This window comes from Panicum virgatum, chromosome 2N (genome assembly GCF_016808335.1).
Source record: "Panicum virgatum strain AP13 chromosome 2N, P.virgatum_v5, whole genome shotgun sequence".
Classification (NCBI taxonomy): Eukaryota; Viridiplantae; Streptophyta; class Magnoliopsida; order Poales; family Poaceae; genus Panicum; species Panicum virgatum.
The window spans coordinates 58,512,020-58,530,045 of record NC_053146.1 but is presented as its reverse complement, the minus strand read 5'-3'; the positions used below and the strand labels follow the sequence as shown (position 1 = coordinate 58,530,045).

The following is an 18,026-nucleotide window of genomic DNA, read 5'->3' as shown; positions in this document are numbered from 1 at the left end:
TGAGAATGAGGACGAGATGGGAGCTATGGCGACAGATTTCTATAAGACGCTGTACCGATCAGAAGGCACGACTGATATGGACCGTGTTTTGAACACAGCCCCTATTAAGGTGACAGCGGCTATGAATGAGGGACTGTTGGCGCCCTTCGAGAAGGAGGAAGTAAAAATAGCTCTTTTCCAAATGTTTCCGACCAAGGCGCCCGGGTCAATGGCATGCCAGCACATTTTTTCCAGCGCCATTGGGAATTATGCGGCGATGAGGTAACTGCGGTTGTCTTCAGAGTACTGAGGGGGGAGGATGATCCATCAATATTTAATAACACCTGTATTGTGCTCATTCCAAAATTCGATAGCCCGGAGGAGCTAGGCCAGTTTCGGCCAATAAGTCTTTGCAACGTGGTGTATAAAATTGCTTCCAAGGTGATGGCCAATAGGCTGAAGAAGGTGCTCCCTGATCTTATTTCAGATGAGCAGTCAGCCTTTGTGCCAGGGCGCTCGATTACTGACAATATAATTACAGCTTATGAGTGTATGCATTTCATTAAGAAGAAGAGAGCCCGCGACAGCAGGTTCGCTGCCCTCAAGCTGGATATGAGAAAAGCCTATGACCGGGTAGAGTGGAGCTATTTACAGGCTATTATGATACGGCTTGTCTTTCATCGTTTGTGGGTCGACACCATTATGAGATTGGTAACCTCGGTTTCTTTCTCTGTTCTTTTTAATGAGGAGCGACAGGAGAGGTTTGTACCTTCTAGATAACCCTGGGCATGAAATATCGAATACCGAGTACCGAACCGAATTTACCGAGAACCGAACCGAAAGTACCGAAACCGAAATATTCGGTTCCCTGTTCGGTTCCTAGTTCTGGGGAACCGAATTTACCGAGGTATATTCGGTTCTGTATCTCGGTAAACCGAAGTACCGAACTAGTACCGAATTACGCAAGTAGCAGCTCATGTTACGTATTTGTTATGTATTTATGGACAACTTTGTTACATATTTACAGTAATCTACTCATGTAGTATTGTGGCCTTTTATATGTATGATTTTTATACTATTATTCTCTATGGAATCATGTTGAATTTGTGTCAAAGTTGGCTATTGAAACTTGATATTGCATGTCATTGTAGTCTGTTCGGTTCTTTCGGTAAATACCGGAACCGAACCGAAAGTACCGATACCGAATTTCCTCGGTACCGAGTTTTTGCAGGAACCGATCGGTACTGACTTACTGAGGAACCGAATTTGTATGGGCACCGAAGAACCGAACTGATCGGTTTGGTATTACCGAATGCCCAGGGTGACTTCTAGAGGGATCCGCTAGGGGGATCCAGTCTCACCCTATTTGTTCTTGCTAGCAGCTGAGGGCCTTTCGTGCCTTTTGAAGTCCAGAATCCAGTCATCGAACCTCAGGGGAATCACAGTGGCAGCCTCGGCTCCGATGGTTAGTCACTTACTGTTCGCAGATGACAGCCTGCTGTTTTTTAAGGCAAACAGGGAGAGTGCGGATCAGGTGAAGGATGTGCTACACATCTATTGCCAAGCCTCTGGGCAGCGGATTAATATGGGTAAATCTTCGATACATTTTGCAAAAGGTGTCAGTGGGAGCATTCGTGAGGCTGTCATGGACTCCTTACAGGTCCATAATGTTGCATTGAGTGAGAAGTATCTGGGCATGCCCTCGGATGTTGGTGTCTCAACAAATGGGGCGTTCAAGTACCTAAAAGATAGTGTGTGGAAGCGAGTTCAAGGCTGGCTGGAACCGACTCTTTCATCTGGAGGAAAAGAAGTCCTGATCAAGTCTGTACCGCAAGCGATCCCAACTTTTTCTATGTCATGCTTCAGACAACCACAGGGGCTATGCCAGCACATTGACAATCTACTCCGGAGTTTCTGGTGGGGAAGCAAGGAGGGTAAAAGGAAGACATACTGGGTCGCATGGGAGGAGATGGCCAAACCAAAATACATGGGGGCATGGGTTTCCGAGACAGAGATTTTCAACCTTGCACTACTGGCACGACAGGCGTGGCGGATCCTGCAAGATCCTGACTCACTTAGCGCAAGGGTTCTCAAAGCAGTGTACTTCCCGAGCAACTTATTTTTAGAGGCAGACCTGGGACCCTCTCCATCTAGAGTTTGGCAGGCTATTGTCAATGGCAAAGAAGTGCTCAAACAAGGCTTAATTCGTAGGATTGGAACCGGGGAAGATACGGAGGTGTGGCACTCAAATTGGCTTCCGAGGGATGGGCAGCTACGACCAATATGATGCATGAGTGACACACCACCAGGAAAGGTTAGTGAACTGATTAACCCGCTGACATTTACATGGGACTTGCAGGCGGTGGACACACAATTCCCGCCGATGGATGGCGAGCTGATCAGAAGCATTCTGCTGTCTGGGCGGAGGCAGGAGGATTTTTGGGCCTGGCATTACGAGAAGTCCGGAGTTTTCTCTGTTAGATCGGCTTACCGGATGCTGGTCACGACACGGGAACGGCGGTCGAACTGGATTGAACACAACCCGGGGAGATCAGATGTCAAGGCGGACCAGAAAGACTGGACGGATCTGTGGTCAGTCAAGGTCCCATCGAAGATCCGGGTGTTCCTATGGAGGCTCGCTAAGCACTCCATTCCGACAGGCGATGTGCGGCATCGCAGAAACATGGCACAGACAAGCAATTGCTCTATCTGTGGCGGTCAGGATTTGTGGAAGCACTCGCTGCTGGAATGCAATATGGCCAGGTGCGTTTGGACTTTACAATGTGATGAACTTGTTGATTTCATCAGTCACGCACAAGATGACAATGCACGCGGGTGGATCCACAAAGCAATAGCAAGTCTCGCTCATGATAAGTTGGTGAGACTTGTTGAAACTTTGTGGGCAATTTAGCATGCGAGGAGGAAGGCAATTCATGAAAATATTTTTCAGAGCATGTTGTCCACTCACAGCTTCATAGCGAGGTTTATTGCAGACTTGGAGACGGCTATGCCGACAGTGGAGAGGAAGGGGGACGTGGGTGCGGGCTGTGCACCAGCTGCAGCTCCCAAATGGATTCCGCCCCCCACAAGGCCTGATGAAGGTAAATGTCGACGCTGCACTTTCGAAGAATTCTAATATTGTGGCGATGGCGGCGGTGGCAAGGGATGGGGCGGGCACTTTCATGGGAGCGTCGGCCCTAGTGATGAAGGGCATATCCGACCCGGAGACGGCGGAAGTGCTGGCGTGCCGTGAAGGCCTAGCCCTTGCAGCGGACCTCCTGATCAGGAGGGTGCGGATTGCCACAGACTGCGCCTGTGCTGTCCGAAGCATGGCAGGGACTGGAATGGGTCGATATGGCCATGTAATCAGAGAGATGAAGGCTGATATGGCGAATTTCGAAAGAGCAGAAGTTGCCCATGAAGGGAGAGCGTCGAACACTGATGCCCATGCTTTAGCTAGAAACTCGATTTATGAATTATTAGGAAGACATGTTTGGTTTTTTTTATCCTCCTGATGGAGTTTGTACTGCTACGCTCTTTGAGTAAAGTTGGCACACCCCCTAAAAAAAGCTAGGTTGGAATGCCCCGCGGGCCGTGGCATCGGACGGCCACAGTTTAACTGACACGCTAGTAACAGTAAGATCCGACGGCCAGGAAGAAACCCTCGCTCCAGCGGCCGCCCTTATAACGAGCAGTGCCTTGCGCCGGGCCAAACCCTAGCCTTTCACCTCCTCTCCCGCGCCGCCGCCGCTTTCGACCTCCTCGCGGTCCCGCCGTCCGTCGAGGTGAGTCTCCGCGTCCCATGCCCGCCGTCCTCACATCCTCAGCTGCGTTGTTTTTTTTTTCCAGATCCGCTATTTGACTCTGTTTCGCGGTGAGATGGTAATGGCTCCGCTTCTATCTTGTATGATTGTTGCCTCTGCGTGCTAGCTTGGTCCTGTTAGGAATATTGTGACTAGTAACTGATTTCGATTCCTGTGCCTTCCATTTAGGCTATGGCTGTGTTGAGTGTCGCACATCTTTATGATCCGCGAAGCTTACTTGCTGTTCGTGTGGAATGGAACTGAGTCTTGGTTCAGGTCCAGGAGGCTGTTCTGTTAGTTGGGGGACAAGTGCTGCAGGCAGCTGGTGTTTCATCCTTGTTGCTGTGAATAGAGGGCATACAGTGCAGGGGATTATTGTTGCGATGCCTTTGAGATCGCATACTGTGTAGGGGGATTTTAAGGTTCGTTAGATTTCCATTGGGCAAGCCTTTGTGCTTGCTCATCAGCTGTGTGGGCGGTTTACTGGTGTCTCAAACCTGTTGAATGATGGTTAATGTAGATATCAGTTGGGTGCTGGACAGGTTAATTAGATGGCGCATTGATCAGTAATTTTATTATTGTTTGTCACCGCAGGCTAATTACTATTTAAATTAATTAGAGCATATTAGGTAAGGGTAGTACAAATACTTATTTGATGACCTGTTGTTGATGAACCATAGATTCAGCCTGTGCAATCTGATTGATCATTGATGAAACAAACAAAAAATGTATATGGGATGAGTGAGTAGTTATTTTTTATCAAGCACTAAAGCTAGTGCCATTAATAATCTGTTGTTACTGTATCATTTTTAACAGTAGGGTTCATGTGATTAAGCTGTTCTGATACTTCAATTAAATCGGAGCAGTTGAAGAGAACTTTATTATTATCTCTGAACAGTAATACATGATGAACTTTGCCATACCATTTCTGCAAGAAACTCAATCTAGCGATGGATGGTTTGTTTAATGTTTGTATTGAGTTAGTAACCTATACATCCTTTTGCATTGATATGACGACACGGTTACTTGTGCTGTTCTTCCTTCCACCAATGATTGTGTTGAATAGATGTAAATGGTTGTTTCATATGCTACTCTCTCCACCTTGTTTCCCTTACAACTGTTTCCCCCATCAGGTAAGGTCAGAATGGTGAGGGTCAGTGTGCTCAACGATGCGCTGAAGTCCATGTACAATGCTGAGAAGAGGGGGAAAAGGCAGGTCATGATCAGGCCGTCGTCCAAGGTTATCATCAAGTTCTTGTTGGTCATGCAGCGTCATGGTTAGTTCTCACTTGTGTGTTCCATTTCACTAGCTATTTCTGAGGATGTCCCTGATTAGTGTTCTATTATGTAGGCTACATTGGTGAGTTCGAATACGTGGATGACCACCGTGCTGGGAAGATTGTGGTGGAACTGAACGGAAGACTAAACAAGTGTGGTGTGATCAGCCCTCGCTTTGATGTTGGTGTAAAGGAGATTGAAGGATGGACTGCCAGGCTGCTCCCATCTCGTCAGGTAAGTTTGTTCCTTTTCTTTAACATTAACATCCTGTTTGGGATTGTTTGCACACTTGAATTTGCTAATTTTGCTTTCTCCGACTTGATATGCAGTTCGGCTACATAGTGCTGACAACTTCTGCTGGCATTATGGACCATGAGGAGGCCCGGCGGAAGAATGTTGGTGGCAAGGTGCTAGGTTTCTTCTATTGAAGGGAGTATGATGAAAGTATTAGGATATTTCCGAGAACTCATCTGAGCTTGTGTTTTTTGGTCTGAATAGAGTGTCTTGTTAAGATTCTGGAATGTGTTATGTACTTGAGAAATTTGGAACCTTGTTATGAGCTGTGCCTGCCGTTAATTATCATGACCTATATGCCAGTTTTGTATTTTTCATCTTGCTATCGCAAAGGAACACTAAAATTTCTTACTTTACTGGAATCCTGAATGTATCATTCTGATTTTTAAGTTATTTGTGAGGTCAACAAGATCTTGTGAAGTCTTGTACTCTTGACATCTGAACCGAGGTGAATTAGATGGGTACTTTTTCCTGGCTGTGAACTGAGCTGAATCAGATGAGCACTCCCTCGTGGTTTTGAACTGTGATGTATGACGTTATTTATGGTTCCTGCTGAGCCAAAACTCTTCTGGCGCCAAATTGCATAAATTTAAGGCTTCAAATGTGAGATCGTCGATCGTTGTTTTGCACAAGTTGTCAAAACAATTTGTAGTTTGAGAATGGTGCGTCATATGGTAAAAATACTAAACACACCAACGCAAACGAAGGATTTGCCTTCCATTTAAGAGCGCACCTCTGGCAAACAATCTGTTCTTGCAAGTCTGTTCGTAGCGCAATTTCATCATATCGAAAACCAGAGCAATTATGGCTACGTGAGCGATAGTAAGTTTTTTATACACCAGTGGGAGTGCCTCGCGTGAAGATGACACGCAAACCTCATAGGTATACAGTATATCCCAGCACAATGGGAGGTCCGACTATTTACAATTAACATCGAATGCTATACGGGGATTTCGCGATTTGCCTTACGGCAATTCATCTGCATCCTGTGTGCAACTGTACGCTCTCTATATATAGAAACAAAGAACAAAATAACACTGAACATCACATCTCTGAGCAGTATTTGCGTCCATGATCACGATGCGACCTCGCCATCAGCCCTTGATGCCCTCAAGTACACCCACGAGTCATGTACTGCCCCTCAGCCTCTCCAGTCTCTCCAGATGTGACCTGAGCCATGCAAACTCGCGCCTCATCGTCTCCATGTGCGCTTCCGCTAGCTGCATCTCCTCACTTAGTAAGCTGAGGCGCTTCTGCAACCACTCTATGCTTTCTTTGCTGTTTCCTAAACTGCCGGTGGAAATCCCATGAGGTGCCATTTGGACCTGGGGGGATCTTGTTAGTAGGACTATGATGGTTACCTGAAATAGAAGTTTGTGTGTCAGAACAGTTGGAAATGAGTGAATGCTTGATTTTGCGTTCTGATGCTACTGGTTATGTTCAGATTCTTCCCTTGTTCAATTTTGTAACACCATCCTTACTGCAACTTAAATTCCTGTAATCAAACTACTGAATGCGCAAACAACTAGCAACAACCAGCAATAGACCAAATAACCCTTCGCAAACAAGTGTACAAAATCCAAAATACTTGCCTGCATTAGGATAATGAAAACCACCAGTGCCACTGCTAGCACTGGGCCTAGTTGACTCGATCTCATATACGATGTTAGTGAACCCCACAGTTCTTGTGAAGTAGATGCTGTAGAGGAATCTCTTCCTGTTCTATGCTGGTGATCTTGAATAGGAGGAATGAAGCTTCTTACACCAGATTCATCCTGCGCGGAACTCGCCAATGGAACTGCATTTTCCACAGCATTTTCTACATTGTCTGTAGCCCCTAACTGAAGACCAGCATTGGTTGAGTTGGAAGAGCCTGTAGGAGTGGATTGAGAAATAGTCATTTAATTGTTCCATAACTTAAGTCGTTGCAGTGAAAGAGGATGCAATTTGGATCAAGCAAAGTAGAAACTGGAGGAGATAATAGATACATGAACTATACCTTTCGGTCGATTGTTCTCCTGCTTCAAAAGATCATGACCCTAAAAACATGAAATGGGAAAAAAATTATATACAGCTTGAAAGGGAAAATAGCCCTTACAAATATTGTAGAAGTATCAGAAAGGGCATACGAGCTTAATCCAAAGCCCAAAAACTTCACGGCATTCATCTTTTGTTGACTGGTCAATCTTCCCTGCGATTTAGATATTTAAAGAATACGCAACAGTGAGACGATACATTCTAAATAAACAATATCATTTATGATTGGTTGTTGGAATAAACTAATTGCACTAACATACACATGTAGAGATAGTTTCAAAACAAAATGCAAAACTCAAGTAGGCATGGAATTTGATCATCAGTATAAGATCTGAGTGCATAAGTCTCAACATCACCCCACAGTTCTATTCATAGTGATTCATTCCTATAAACTAAACCCCTCAATTCCATTGAGAATTTAATGACCAATCAGAAGAAACGACTTGGCTAAATCAAGCATATAACTTATTGAACTGCAGGGGTTTCCTCCACTTACAAATCATAACTGCTTGTGCCTTTGGTAACCAGGCAAACCATTGTATGAGACTCAGATGTACTTTTTTATGTTTTTTCCAACTATGCCACTATATAAAAAAAGCATAAATATTAAGAAAAAAGTGCACCACCATTTCAGAAATATAGAGCTAATATAAGCTGTAACACTGGGGTTTTCCTTGTCAAGTTATGTTTTGATTTATTAAAAATAAGCCGAAACTTCCCATAAAAAAACATATAAGCTTATAAGAGCCAAACAACCCGGTTATGTTGGCTTAATAATTCAAACTAATTTCTCACGGAAACTAGAGCCGGTGGGGGTGGATTCTGAAGGCATATAAGCAAATTGAGTGATATATTGAAAGTATTGGGTAATCCAGGATACAAGGATGCATCTGAACTCTAAATATGGTTCTCACTAGAGCATACAGAATACAAGGGATGTATCTTACCTCTAAATATGGTTTTCTTTGAGAAGGCTACATTAATATATATCCTGAGGAAACAACAGTTCCCATCTAGGCTATCTTGTTCAACATCCCAGATCCCCTGCAGGTAAAATTAAGATGAAACAGAGTTAAGGCTAAGAGCAAATCGGTATTTATGTGGCATATAACAACAAAGGTTTAGAGAAGAGAAATGAATATTCAAAAACAGTTGCATTCCAAAAAAAAGGGAAATTCCAAACTAAATAAACATCAACATTATAACATCGTGGATTCCTCACCTCTACTGTGAAATAGTCCCCATATGGTGCATCACCTATTGATTGAGAGGTTTGAATCACTAGATGTCTGCAAACAAGTTAATACCGGAAAGTTTCAACATCAATTATTCTTCAGGAAGGAAACATAAACTACATGAAACAAACATGTGGTAAAGCCAAACAATAAGAACAACATGTTAATGCTAGTACAATCATCTCTGGATGCCAAATCGATAATATTACGCAAAAGATAGCACAGGACATCAGGTTGCAAAGTTAAGAGATGCACATAAACAGCTAAGGAGGCAACCTAACTGAAGTCCAAATATAAGAAATTAAGACATGAATTTTGTTCAGGTACAATACAATGCAAAGTCCAATCAAACCAACAAAAAAACTGACAATGAAATAAGTGCTATCACTACATCTCGATTTTTTTTTAATTCTATTCCATAACCATCAAAAGCTTTAGAGAACACAGTTTCTGATGGGCTGCAAATGGAACTATCTTATACTAACCGGTTTTTGTAAACACGAAGTTTCTGAACCTCCTGACAGGTCCCAAATTTTGCACCTAAAGACAAGAGTAATCAAAATGGACATTAAGAAAACCTAAAGCAAGCCATAGAATATGGCACATTTGATGTCAATCAATTTGTTCAGTCAAACTGTTAGACGAAAACCCTTGACATACCAAGAAAGATTTTATTGGATGCAAAAATGAGACATCCCTCACAAGTCCTCCTTGCTCATCTGAACGCCATTTGGAACAACTAAAGTCTGCAGCTCATCCAGGTCACAATTCAAAATACTTTAATTGAACGAAAGATGTTCATTGTATAATGAAAGGATAAATGGAGTTAACCTTTGTCACCACATTTTTTGTGGAAATCATCCAAAAAGTCAAAAGAACCATCTGACAATAAGAGATTGAAAAGGAGCTCCACATGTACCTGTTGTTCAGGATGTTAGTGGTGTAAAGTTATTGCCAATACTACATAAAAAAATCTTGCAAACCTGAAACTTTGACTCCACAAGCATAGTATAAGATTCAGGTACTGCGAGAAAATGTATGACGACCATTTAGTAAAACAGTCATGTAAGGAGCGACTAGCAAACAATTACTGATATAAAAATGAACAGGAAAAGGAAGATCGAAACCGACCACTAGGAGCAGCCTCATCAACTGGCCCGAAGTTGAATGGGTTAAGTGCAATGATGTTGTCTTCGGCTCCATTCTCCTCAACTTTGGAAAGCTTTTTGGAGATATTGACGTTGGAATCACCACCATCAGCACTACTACTAGAGACAGCTGGGCCATTGACAGATCTACAGTCCAATACATTTAAATCAAGAACTATAAATAATTATGGATAAAATAAGTCCAGATTTGAAACCAGTAATCAAAAGATTTTTGTTCAGAATGCAAAAAACCTGTCCACTGGTGAAGGCACTTCATCTTGTTTAGATTCCTTTGTTCCTTCCAATAAAACATAACCATTTTCTTCACTGCTACTTGCTAACTTTGTCTCCTATAGTGAGTTAAAAGATTACATGTTAACAACAGTTTAGAAACAAACTAGTACTACCACTCCTACGCAGCTCCATGTCAATAAAATGAAGTGACCATGTGGTCATGAAGAAACAAGTCTGCTAACCTGACGTTCAAGGAGCAATCTTGCATCACTAACATGCTGTTCCCAACCATCTACTATAATTCGATAGGCTTCATCACGTGACAAGAAAGATCCAAAAAAGTGCTGAAAGTAACAGAACATGAGTCCATGAGGTTTCATAATGCATTATATGCAAGAACTTTAAATAATGATAGGTCCCTACCCTTTTACTACCAGCAACAATTTCAATGGCATTAGGAAAAATGGCAGCTGTCTTTGCTTTACGAACATCAGTTACCTCCTGCAAAGGTATTGTTTTCTGGATAAAAAGGAACAATGTCAGCATTTCTGAAACTGCAACTAAGCAAGCTAGAACAATATATATGGTGACACTGTCTTCAGATCATTTATAACCTTTGTCTCATATCCAAATATGTTTGAGTAGAAGCATATATGGTGAAGAAATAAATACATATGCCCCTGCAAGATAACAAAAAATTAGTAACAAAGTTCATCAAGAACGCTGAGATTAAGTCACATTTATTTCCTGAAAAAATAAAATTAGCTAAGTTTGCAATTCAGTGCAGTTAAGAGAGACCTTGAGGAGTGGAATATCTCCAAGGAATTAGCTATGGATAGGAGCGCTTGGAGACTAGCAATCAACATGCCAGAACCATGACCTTTATTTATGTTTCTGTCTACCCCTATCTCTACCTTCTGTCTTTCTTTTTTGTGTTTCTCTTATCTTGGTTTCTTTTGGGTTTCATCTCTAGCCTACCCCAACTTGCTTGGGACAAAAAGGCTATGTTGTTGCTGTTGTTGTTGCAATTCAGTGCAGCAGTTTTACAATTGGCAAACGACCTGGCAGATTTTAGGCACAAAGCACTGGCTTATTGATGAGAGAGAAAGGTATAATATGCGTGAAGAAGTAAAGTCAGACTTGTAAGGTAGGTAGCAAGGGTAGCAGATGACTTTGACATTAAGTAGGTGTCCCCTCCAATTTTTTGTTTGATGCTTCAGAAGTAAAGTATTCATTTTCATTTGAGGCTATAAGGTTTTTGAACAGACATTGCTGCATATTCAGAAAACATACCAAAATCTGTTCATCTATTTGTCAGTTCAGAATAGGAGATATAATTAGCAGAAAAGCAGCAAAATACCAATAGAAGCCTGTACTCATATTATGTCTTCTTCCTTGTGTGTGTAAGTCTAAAAATCAAATAAAAATTTATTGACAGAGTAGATCTCTTAACTTTTGTGGCATCATGTAAGCAGTAAATCTAAGTATTTGTGCACAACGTGCACTTTGGAGATTAATTCGATTAAGAAGATTACGCTTGCCACATTAGCATAGGAAAAGCAAATTCTCTTGCAAGATTAAGTTTAGTATATATATTGTTTTATTTGACATGCAAAATTGAATTGAATAACTGTTCAGCATATAAATAATAAATATATATATCCTGAACTGGTAAACCAAATTCAACAAGAACAAGAATTGGACTGTTTTAGCTGCCCACTATATATTTTTATTGTTCATTCTTAGTGTTCACATGAAAGGTCCGAGATCCCACAACGGAACTTCAATTTTCACCAAACACAGGTGACAGGTCATTACAAAAAATACCATGGAGACATAACGGATGATAGATACATGTATATTTTATCATATAGTTATGGAGGCGATTATGCAGGAACTTGCACGAAATAAGAAAGAACTATGCCACAAAAAATCACCTGAAGCAGAATATTTTCTTGGAGTGCACAGTTAAAGTCTTGCACAAGAACCTGGAGGACACCAAATGTTAAGTAAACAGCAAACAACAAGCTGCATGCTCACTTGCAAAAATGAAAGTGGCACATCCAAATGACATGCATGGAAATCAGTGCTGTCCTTTATTTAAGTGGACATGAAACTCCATAAACACTGATCCGCATCAAACCCATAAAATTGCTCTTGAATCAAAAGAATAAACTTGGCATGTATGGCAACAGGCCATGTTAGATAAGCTTACATTGCAAAAATGCAATTATTGCTCAAAATCCTATCAGATCATGTCCAATCAACTACCAGCAATACAATTAAGTTTTATCACTAAAAAAGCATCCTTTAGGACAGTGATTCAATCAGATGTCGAAAAAATTAAGACATCGAAGACACTAATGGAACTACTAAATGCCTACCAGTATGGAATAAAGTACATCCTCGAAAAGATCAGCACTAATAATTACTGCAAGGTTACTCTTCATTCACTCACAAATCAACCATCAGTACCGCTGCAGGGCACATTTTGTCGAGCAAACCAAATCCCACAGCATGATCTCAACATGGTTCAGAGCAAACAGTAAAACAGCGAATTAATTATGCTGCGGTGTGTCCTAAAAAACGACCGGTGATCAGAAAGTCAAAGTCCCCACGAAATCAAATCCCCTCAGCCCCAGTACGGCAAGCTGAGCACGCAAATTCCCCCAGAACGGAACGATCACAGCCCAAAGTCAACAGCTTAGATCGCAGAAACAGGGTAAAGAGCTAGGGATCACTGGACCCCAATCGCCCGCGCGTCGAAATAAATTACCTCGTCGGGCGGCAGCCGGAACAGAAGCATGTACTCCTCGCTCCTGCTCGCGAGCATCGGGCTCTGCACGATAAAAAAAAACGCTCAACGTCAGACACCAAAAGGGGTAGCGGGGAAAGATGCGGGGAGCGATTCCGGCGGTGCTCGAATTCGCACGCAAGCGAGCGGCACCCACCGAGGCGTCGGGGGCGGAGAGCTGGTCCCCGGAGTGGGCGGAGGCCGGGGAGGATCCCCCGGACGCGTCGACGGCGGGCGGCGCCGACAAGAGGCGCCGCGGCGGGGACGCCGGCGAGGGCGCGGTGGTGGGGGTGACCGCGGGGCTCGCCCGGCTCGGCGAGGCGACGGTGGGCGAGGCCATGCCGGCGGGCGCCGGGGAGACAGGGGCCAGAGGGGAGCCGCGCGGGCCGGAAGGGGGCCGGCCTCTCGCCGGGAAGTGAGGGGAGGGAGGGAGGCGAGGGTGGTCGGAAGATTGAAAGAGAAGGGTTGGTGAAGTGTGGGCAGGGGGGTTTGAAATAATAAAAGCGAGGGCGGTGATGAGCGCCGGGCGTGACGGTGACGTGTTCCGGCCTTCCGGGCTCCGGCGTTCGGGCCCCGCCTGGGTCTTGCTCGTGGTGCTCCTCTGCCTTCCTCTGCTGTCGGTTGAGTTCGGCCGTTCCAGACTTTCGAAGACGACGGCGACGGCGACGGCCGGAGGAGCAAAATAGAAAATAAGGCTGGGTTTAGATGCATAAAGTTTTGATTGTAAAATTTTGTAGTACTTTCGTTTGTATTAGGTGATTATTGTCCCGCCATAGATTAATTAGGCTCAAAAAATTCGTCTCGCAAATTATAGACAAATTGTATAATTAGTTATTTTATTTAACAATATTTAATACTTCATACATGCGTTCAAAAATTTGATGTGATGAGAAATTTTGTAAAGTTTTGAAATTTTAAAGGCATCTAAGCAAGGCTAAGGCGACCAGAGGGTTTGGCCGTCGGTTTTGCACATTTGCTGGATCCAATTTATCCTGGCCGAGTTCATTCATCATAGAAAATGAGTTATCTTGAGGTCAATTTTTAGAAAGTTTGGATATGTTAGACGTCGAACGCTTGGATATGTTAGACGTCGAACGTTTGGAAATTCTCTTCTCCGTGTGCTTCGCTGTTCGCTCCTCTTCCTGCTCTTCTCCGGGCCATCCCCAATGGCAACCCCGCTGGGCCCACTAGATGCTACATGTACGGATGAAAAAGGTCGGCAAAACTCCAAAACCGTTCTTGCTTTTTTTTTTGTCGGGAACGGAAACGGAAACGGGAAAGGCGGATGGAAAACCGAGACCGGTATTACGGGATAGCGGGAACGGAATATAATGATCGGGAATCGGTAACACTTGTAACCGCTTCAAACACAAATCTCAAGATAAAAGTTACATATATGCATAAGACATAAATAATACTCCTAATTTGATCAATGTCCACTGTACATTATATTCTAAAATAGAATGCTACTGATTCGATCTGAAAAATCAAGCATGTAACTCTTAGGGGCGGCGGTGTCCTGGTCGCCTGGAGGGTGGAGGCGGCGGGGAGTCCTGGAGGCGGCGGGGGAGTCCTGATGCGGCGGCGGACCGGTGGTGGCGGGTTGCCACTTTGCCGGGTCGAGGTCGGGGCGCGCGGCAACAGACAACAGGTCGAGGTCGCTCCTTCTCCTCGCCGGCGCCGCTCATGGCAACCGACCGCGCGTGGTCCAGGGAGGCGGGGACGGCCGGATGGGGAGCATGCGCTGGCGACTTGGCTTGGGCCTGGGTTGTGGCAGCGCACGGCTGCGCCTACCTTGCCTGGGCGGCAGGCGGCGGCTGGGCGCCTGCCTGCCTTGCCTGGGCGGTGGGCGGCGGCTAGGTGCCTGCTTGTGCCTGCCTGGGTGGGATAGGGGGACAGTGGGAGCTAGGGTTTAGTGGGCAGTTTTGTTGGAGTCGGCTGGGCTTGGGCCTTGGGCCGAGAAGGAGCGTGAGGGAGCCACGGAGAAGTTGGAGGGCACTCTGGACTGGGCCTGGAAATGGGAAAATCCTGACGGGGATTCTTGTATGAAATTCGGTTGCCGTGAAAACGGTCAGGAAAAGAGCTCCCCTGTTTTCGTTCATGTTCCTGCCGGTTTTTCCTGTTTTTTCTACCGAAACGGTACACGGTCGGTTTATACGGGAAACGGTGCCGGTCGGAACGGGATTTTCCCATCCCGTTTTCATCCCTAGCTACATGGTAGTTGTTGATCGTTATCAATTTGTCATCTCTCCCCGCCGACTCCCCAAGCTGTGCCCCATCTGGCCACCTCATGTTCATTTTTTAGATCATAAAGAGCATTGTTTCCTAATTCCACTGGAGCATAAAGCGTATGTTACAAAAAAAAATGTTATTTTTACAGGGTATACAATGTTTGTATTTGTCGTAGGACATGCTGTAGCGAAAATGGCCTCTCATGCCATATTTCAATATAATGTTTTGGCGATTGATGACACACACAACACTTGAACTAATATATGTGTTAAGATGATCATTATCAGGCTTATAGGTCCAAGGGATGAAAAGATACAAAACCCCGAAGAAATCAGGTCGAAAGGGCCAAGACAGAGATAATTTGCACTCACCGGTTAAACCGACGTGAGGTAAATTACATACACCGGTACAATGAGCTCAGAGAAGACTCAGTCAGCAGAGTGCACCGGATGAACCAACGATGAGAAAAATGATGGCGTCGGTGCAATGAACCCAGAAGCTGAGGCTAGGGTTTGGCGTCTGTTGAACCAACGATGCCTGAAGACATGCGTCGGTGTAGTTGTCCAGAGACTCCGTTTTTTGGGGGTTCTGAGCTTACATACACCGGTTAAACCGACGGTGCTTTTCAAGAGCATCGGTGCAATTGATCAAGTAGCCGTTGGAGCAGTAACGGCTAGATACTGGGAAAAAGCATTCACCGGTTGAACCGGTAATGACAAAAACTGAGCGTCAGATCAACCGGCGTTAAGGAATTTCGTCAGCATTTTCCCAACGGCTAGTTTGAGGGGTTGGGCTATATATATGCCACCCCACGCCTCATTTGTGAGTGCTGGAGACTAAGGAAGCATAAAAGAGTTGAAGATCCTCTCCAACCACCTTAGAGCTTCATTGTATATCATATAGGCTTAAGCACACTTGTGAGAGTGCTTAGTGCTTGATTAGGCTTAGTTCTTGAGAGAACTAGCTTGAGTGAGTATCATGTCCGGGGAAGGGATGAGTACCGATAGGGCTCCATTTTTTGATGGCACGGGTTTTCCACGATAGAAAGTGCTTATGCAAGTACATCTTCAAGCCCGGGGGCTTGATGTTTGGCGTGTCACCGAGGTTGGCAAGAAAAATGAGACTAAGGCCGAGCGACAATATGATGCCATTGCTAAATCAATTCTATTGTCCGCTTTATGTGATAGTGTGTTTAATCGTGTTTATGCTTGTGAAGATACTCATAAGCTATGGACGCAAATCGTCGAGAATCATGAGGGCACAAAGGATGTTGACAATCAAAAATATCATATTCTCGGCGAGGAGCTTAGTAGCTTTAAACAACTTCCAAATGAAAATGCTCATGACATGTACTCACGATTAAATATTCTTGTCAATGAAATTAATGCCTTAGATCTCAATCAAGTTGAGGATTGGGAGATTAACCGGAAGATCCTCCGAAGCCTTCGCAAGCCCGACTACGACATCATCAACTCACTTTTGTAAAAAGAAGACTTGGTTAAGCTTACACCCAACCAAGTCATCAATCAAATCATTGCCCATGAGTATAGTATGGGAATGACAAAGAAGGAGCAAGAGTCCACCTCTTCTTCAAGCCGCAAAAGTCTTGCCGCCAAGCATTCATGCAAATATCAACCAAAGCGACAAGACTCATCAAGCTCAAGTGAAGAAGAAGAAGAGGATGAGAGTGATGATGAATCAAGTTCAAGCGATGAAGAATATTCAAGGGCCGTGCTATACCATCACTGCAAGATTGCCGAGCATGTACATGAGCTCTATGAGCTTGGGTACAAAACTCTCATTAGAGGGAGTGCGGTTGGAATGGAGAAGATGGTGAAGAAAAAGAACAAATCAAGATCTCAAGCTCTCTCCACCATCTACACGCCCCAGAAAAGTGGTGAAAACTAAAGTCACAAGAAAAATTCCAAGAGCTCCACCACCCATCGCCCTCGGAGATCATCACCACCTCCTATGTGTCTCATGGTACAATGTAATAACGATGTAAGTGATGACTCCTCCAATGATGAATCCGATGTTGAAACTGATGAAATTAGTGAGATGATGACACTTCTTTATAATCAACAAGAACATCTCACTAAACAAAATAAAGAAATCAAAGCTCTCAAGGCTAAAGAAAAACTTCATACTTCATTTGTCTCAAGATATGAGAACTTGCTAAACAAATTCAATTTGTTAGACAATGAGCATAAATAACATAAAATAAAATATGAGAGCTTTGAATCTAAAAGTGAATCATCATCGGATAAATCATTTCCTTGCAATATTCCTTGTACTATTCCCATTGTCAAGGTAGATACGTCTACCTCTTGTGATCTAACCCCTTGCAATGAGAATGTGATTGTAGAAACATGTGATGATCTCATTGCTAAGGAAAATAATGAGCTCAAACAAGAGGTAGAAAGGCTAATAGCGGACTTGAGGCGGCTCAAAGGAAAGTACACTCAAGAGCAAGCCCAACCTTCTCAAGATAACCCCCTCACGAGCATGAAGAAGCTTGAGAAGGGAGAAACCGTGACTTGCTTCAAGTGTTGCAAAGAAGGCCACAAGTCCTACCAATGCAAGGAGAAAGAGGGCAAAGCAAAGGGCAAAAAAAATGGTAAGCCCAAGAACTTGAACAAGAGCAAGAAGGGACACAAGAAGACTAAGAAGATCAAGAAAAACCCATCTCCAAACTTGAAGACGTCATACATGTACACCAAGCCCACCCACAAGAACAAGCAAAAAAGCAACCACTACATACTTGAAAAGAAGAAGAATGGCAAGGTGGTAGCTCATGTCATAGGGTGGAGAACATATGGATGTAACCAGTCTATTTGGGTGCCCAAGGATATTATTCATACCATGGATGGCTCCCAAAGGGTTTGAGTTCCAAAGACTTAGAAGATGAGAGCGGTAACGGGGAATTTGGAGGCTTTGCAAGGTTGGGGATGCATGAGTAGGGATGCATCATGCAAAGTTAAATTAAAGCCAA

General features: G+C 43.9%; 2 protein-coding genes across 3 annotated transcripts; one reads left to right on the top strand and one right to left on the bottom strand.

The window, feature by feature from the left end:
* Window positions 1–3,614: 3,614 nt before the first annotated feature.
* LOC120661372 (40S ribosomal protein S15a-1-like) lies at window positions 3,615–5,760 on the top strand. 2 transcript variants are annotated; one of them, XM_039940224.1, is made up of 4 exons: window positions 3,615–3,764; window positions 4,916–5,059; window positions 5,134–5,294; window positions 5,390–5,760. In XM_039940224.1, exons 2-4 carry the CDS (start codon window positions 4,927–4,929, stop codon window positions 5,486–5,488), a joined length of 393 nt encoding a protein of 130 aa, XP_039796158.1. In that variant the 5' UTR covers window positions 3,615–3,764; window positions 4,916–4,926; the 3' UTR covers window positions 5,489–5,760. The 2 variants fall into 2 exon arrangements, with proteins under 2 accessions (XP_039796158.1, XP_039796159.1); XM_039940225.1 differs by lacking the exon at window positions 3,615–3,764 and adding an exon at window positions 4,066–4,204.
* Window positions 5,761–6,135: 375 nt separating this feature from the next.
* On the bottom strand, window positions 6,136–13,254 carry LOC120661371 (protein VASCULAR ASSOCIATED DEATH 1, chloroplastic-like). Its single transcript, XM_039940223.1, has 18 exons — window positions 12,960–13,254; window positions 12,785–12,847; window positions 11,946–11,996; window positions 10,623–10,688; window positions 10,432–10,527; window positions 10,251–10,352; window positions 10,027–10,124; window positions 9,758–9,921; window positions 9,610–9,650; window positions 9,458–9,545; window positions 9,291–9,372; window positions 9,112–9,171; window positions 8,614–8,680; window positions 8,339–8,435; window positions 7,484–7,545; window positions 7,354–7,393; window positions 6,947–7,227; window positions 6,136–6,715 (listed from the first exon to the last, which is right to left on the bottom strand). The coding sequence occupies exons 1-18, from the start codon at window positions 13,140–13,142 to the stop codon at window positions 6,482–6,484; spliced, it is 1,875 nt and encodes a 624-aa protein (XP_039796157.1). The 5' UTR covers window positions 13,143–13,254; the 3' UTR covers window positions 6,136–6,481.
* Window positions 13,255–18,026: the final 4,772 nt, after the last annotated feature.

Bases quoted from the DNA above. Each gene is read 5' to 3' on its own strand.
- LOC120661371 (XM_039940223.1), bottom strand. From the start codon at position 13,142: ATGGCCTCGCCCACCGTCGCCTCGCCGAGCCGGGCGAGCCCCGCGGTC. The intron at 9,922-10,026 runs GTTTTTTGCATT...ATTGGACTGTAG, and splicing joins GTGCCTTCACCAGTGGACAG to ATCTGTCAATGGCCCAGCTG. The intron at 8,681-9,111 runs GTTAGTATAAGA...ACTTGTTTGCAG, and splicing joins CTTCGTGTTTACAAAAACCG to ACATCTAGTGATTCAAACCT.
- LOC120661372 (XM_039940224.1), top strand. From the start codon at position 4,927: ATGGTGAGGGTCAGTGTGCTCAACGATGCGCTGAAGTCCATGTACAAT. The intron at 5,060-5,133 runs GTTAGTTCTCAC...TCTATTATGTAG, and splicing joins GTTGGTCATGCAGCGTCATG to GCTACATTGGTGAGTTCGAA. The intron at 5,295-5,389 runs GTAAGTTTGTTC...CTTGATATGCAG, and splicing joins GGCTGCTCCCATCTCGTCAG to TTCGGCTACATAGTGCTGAC.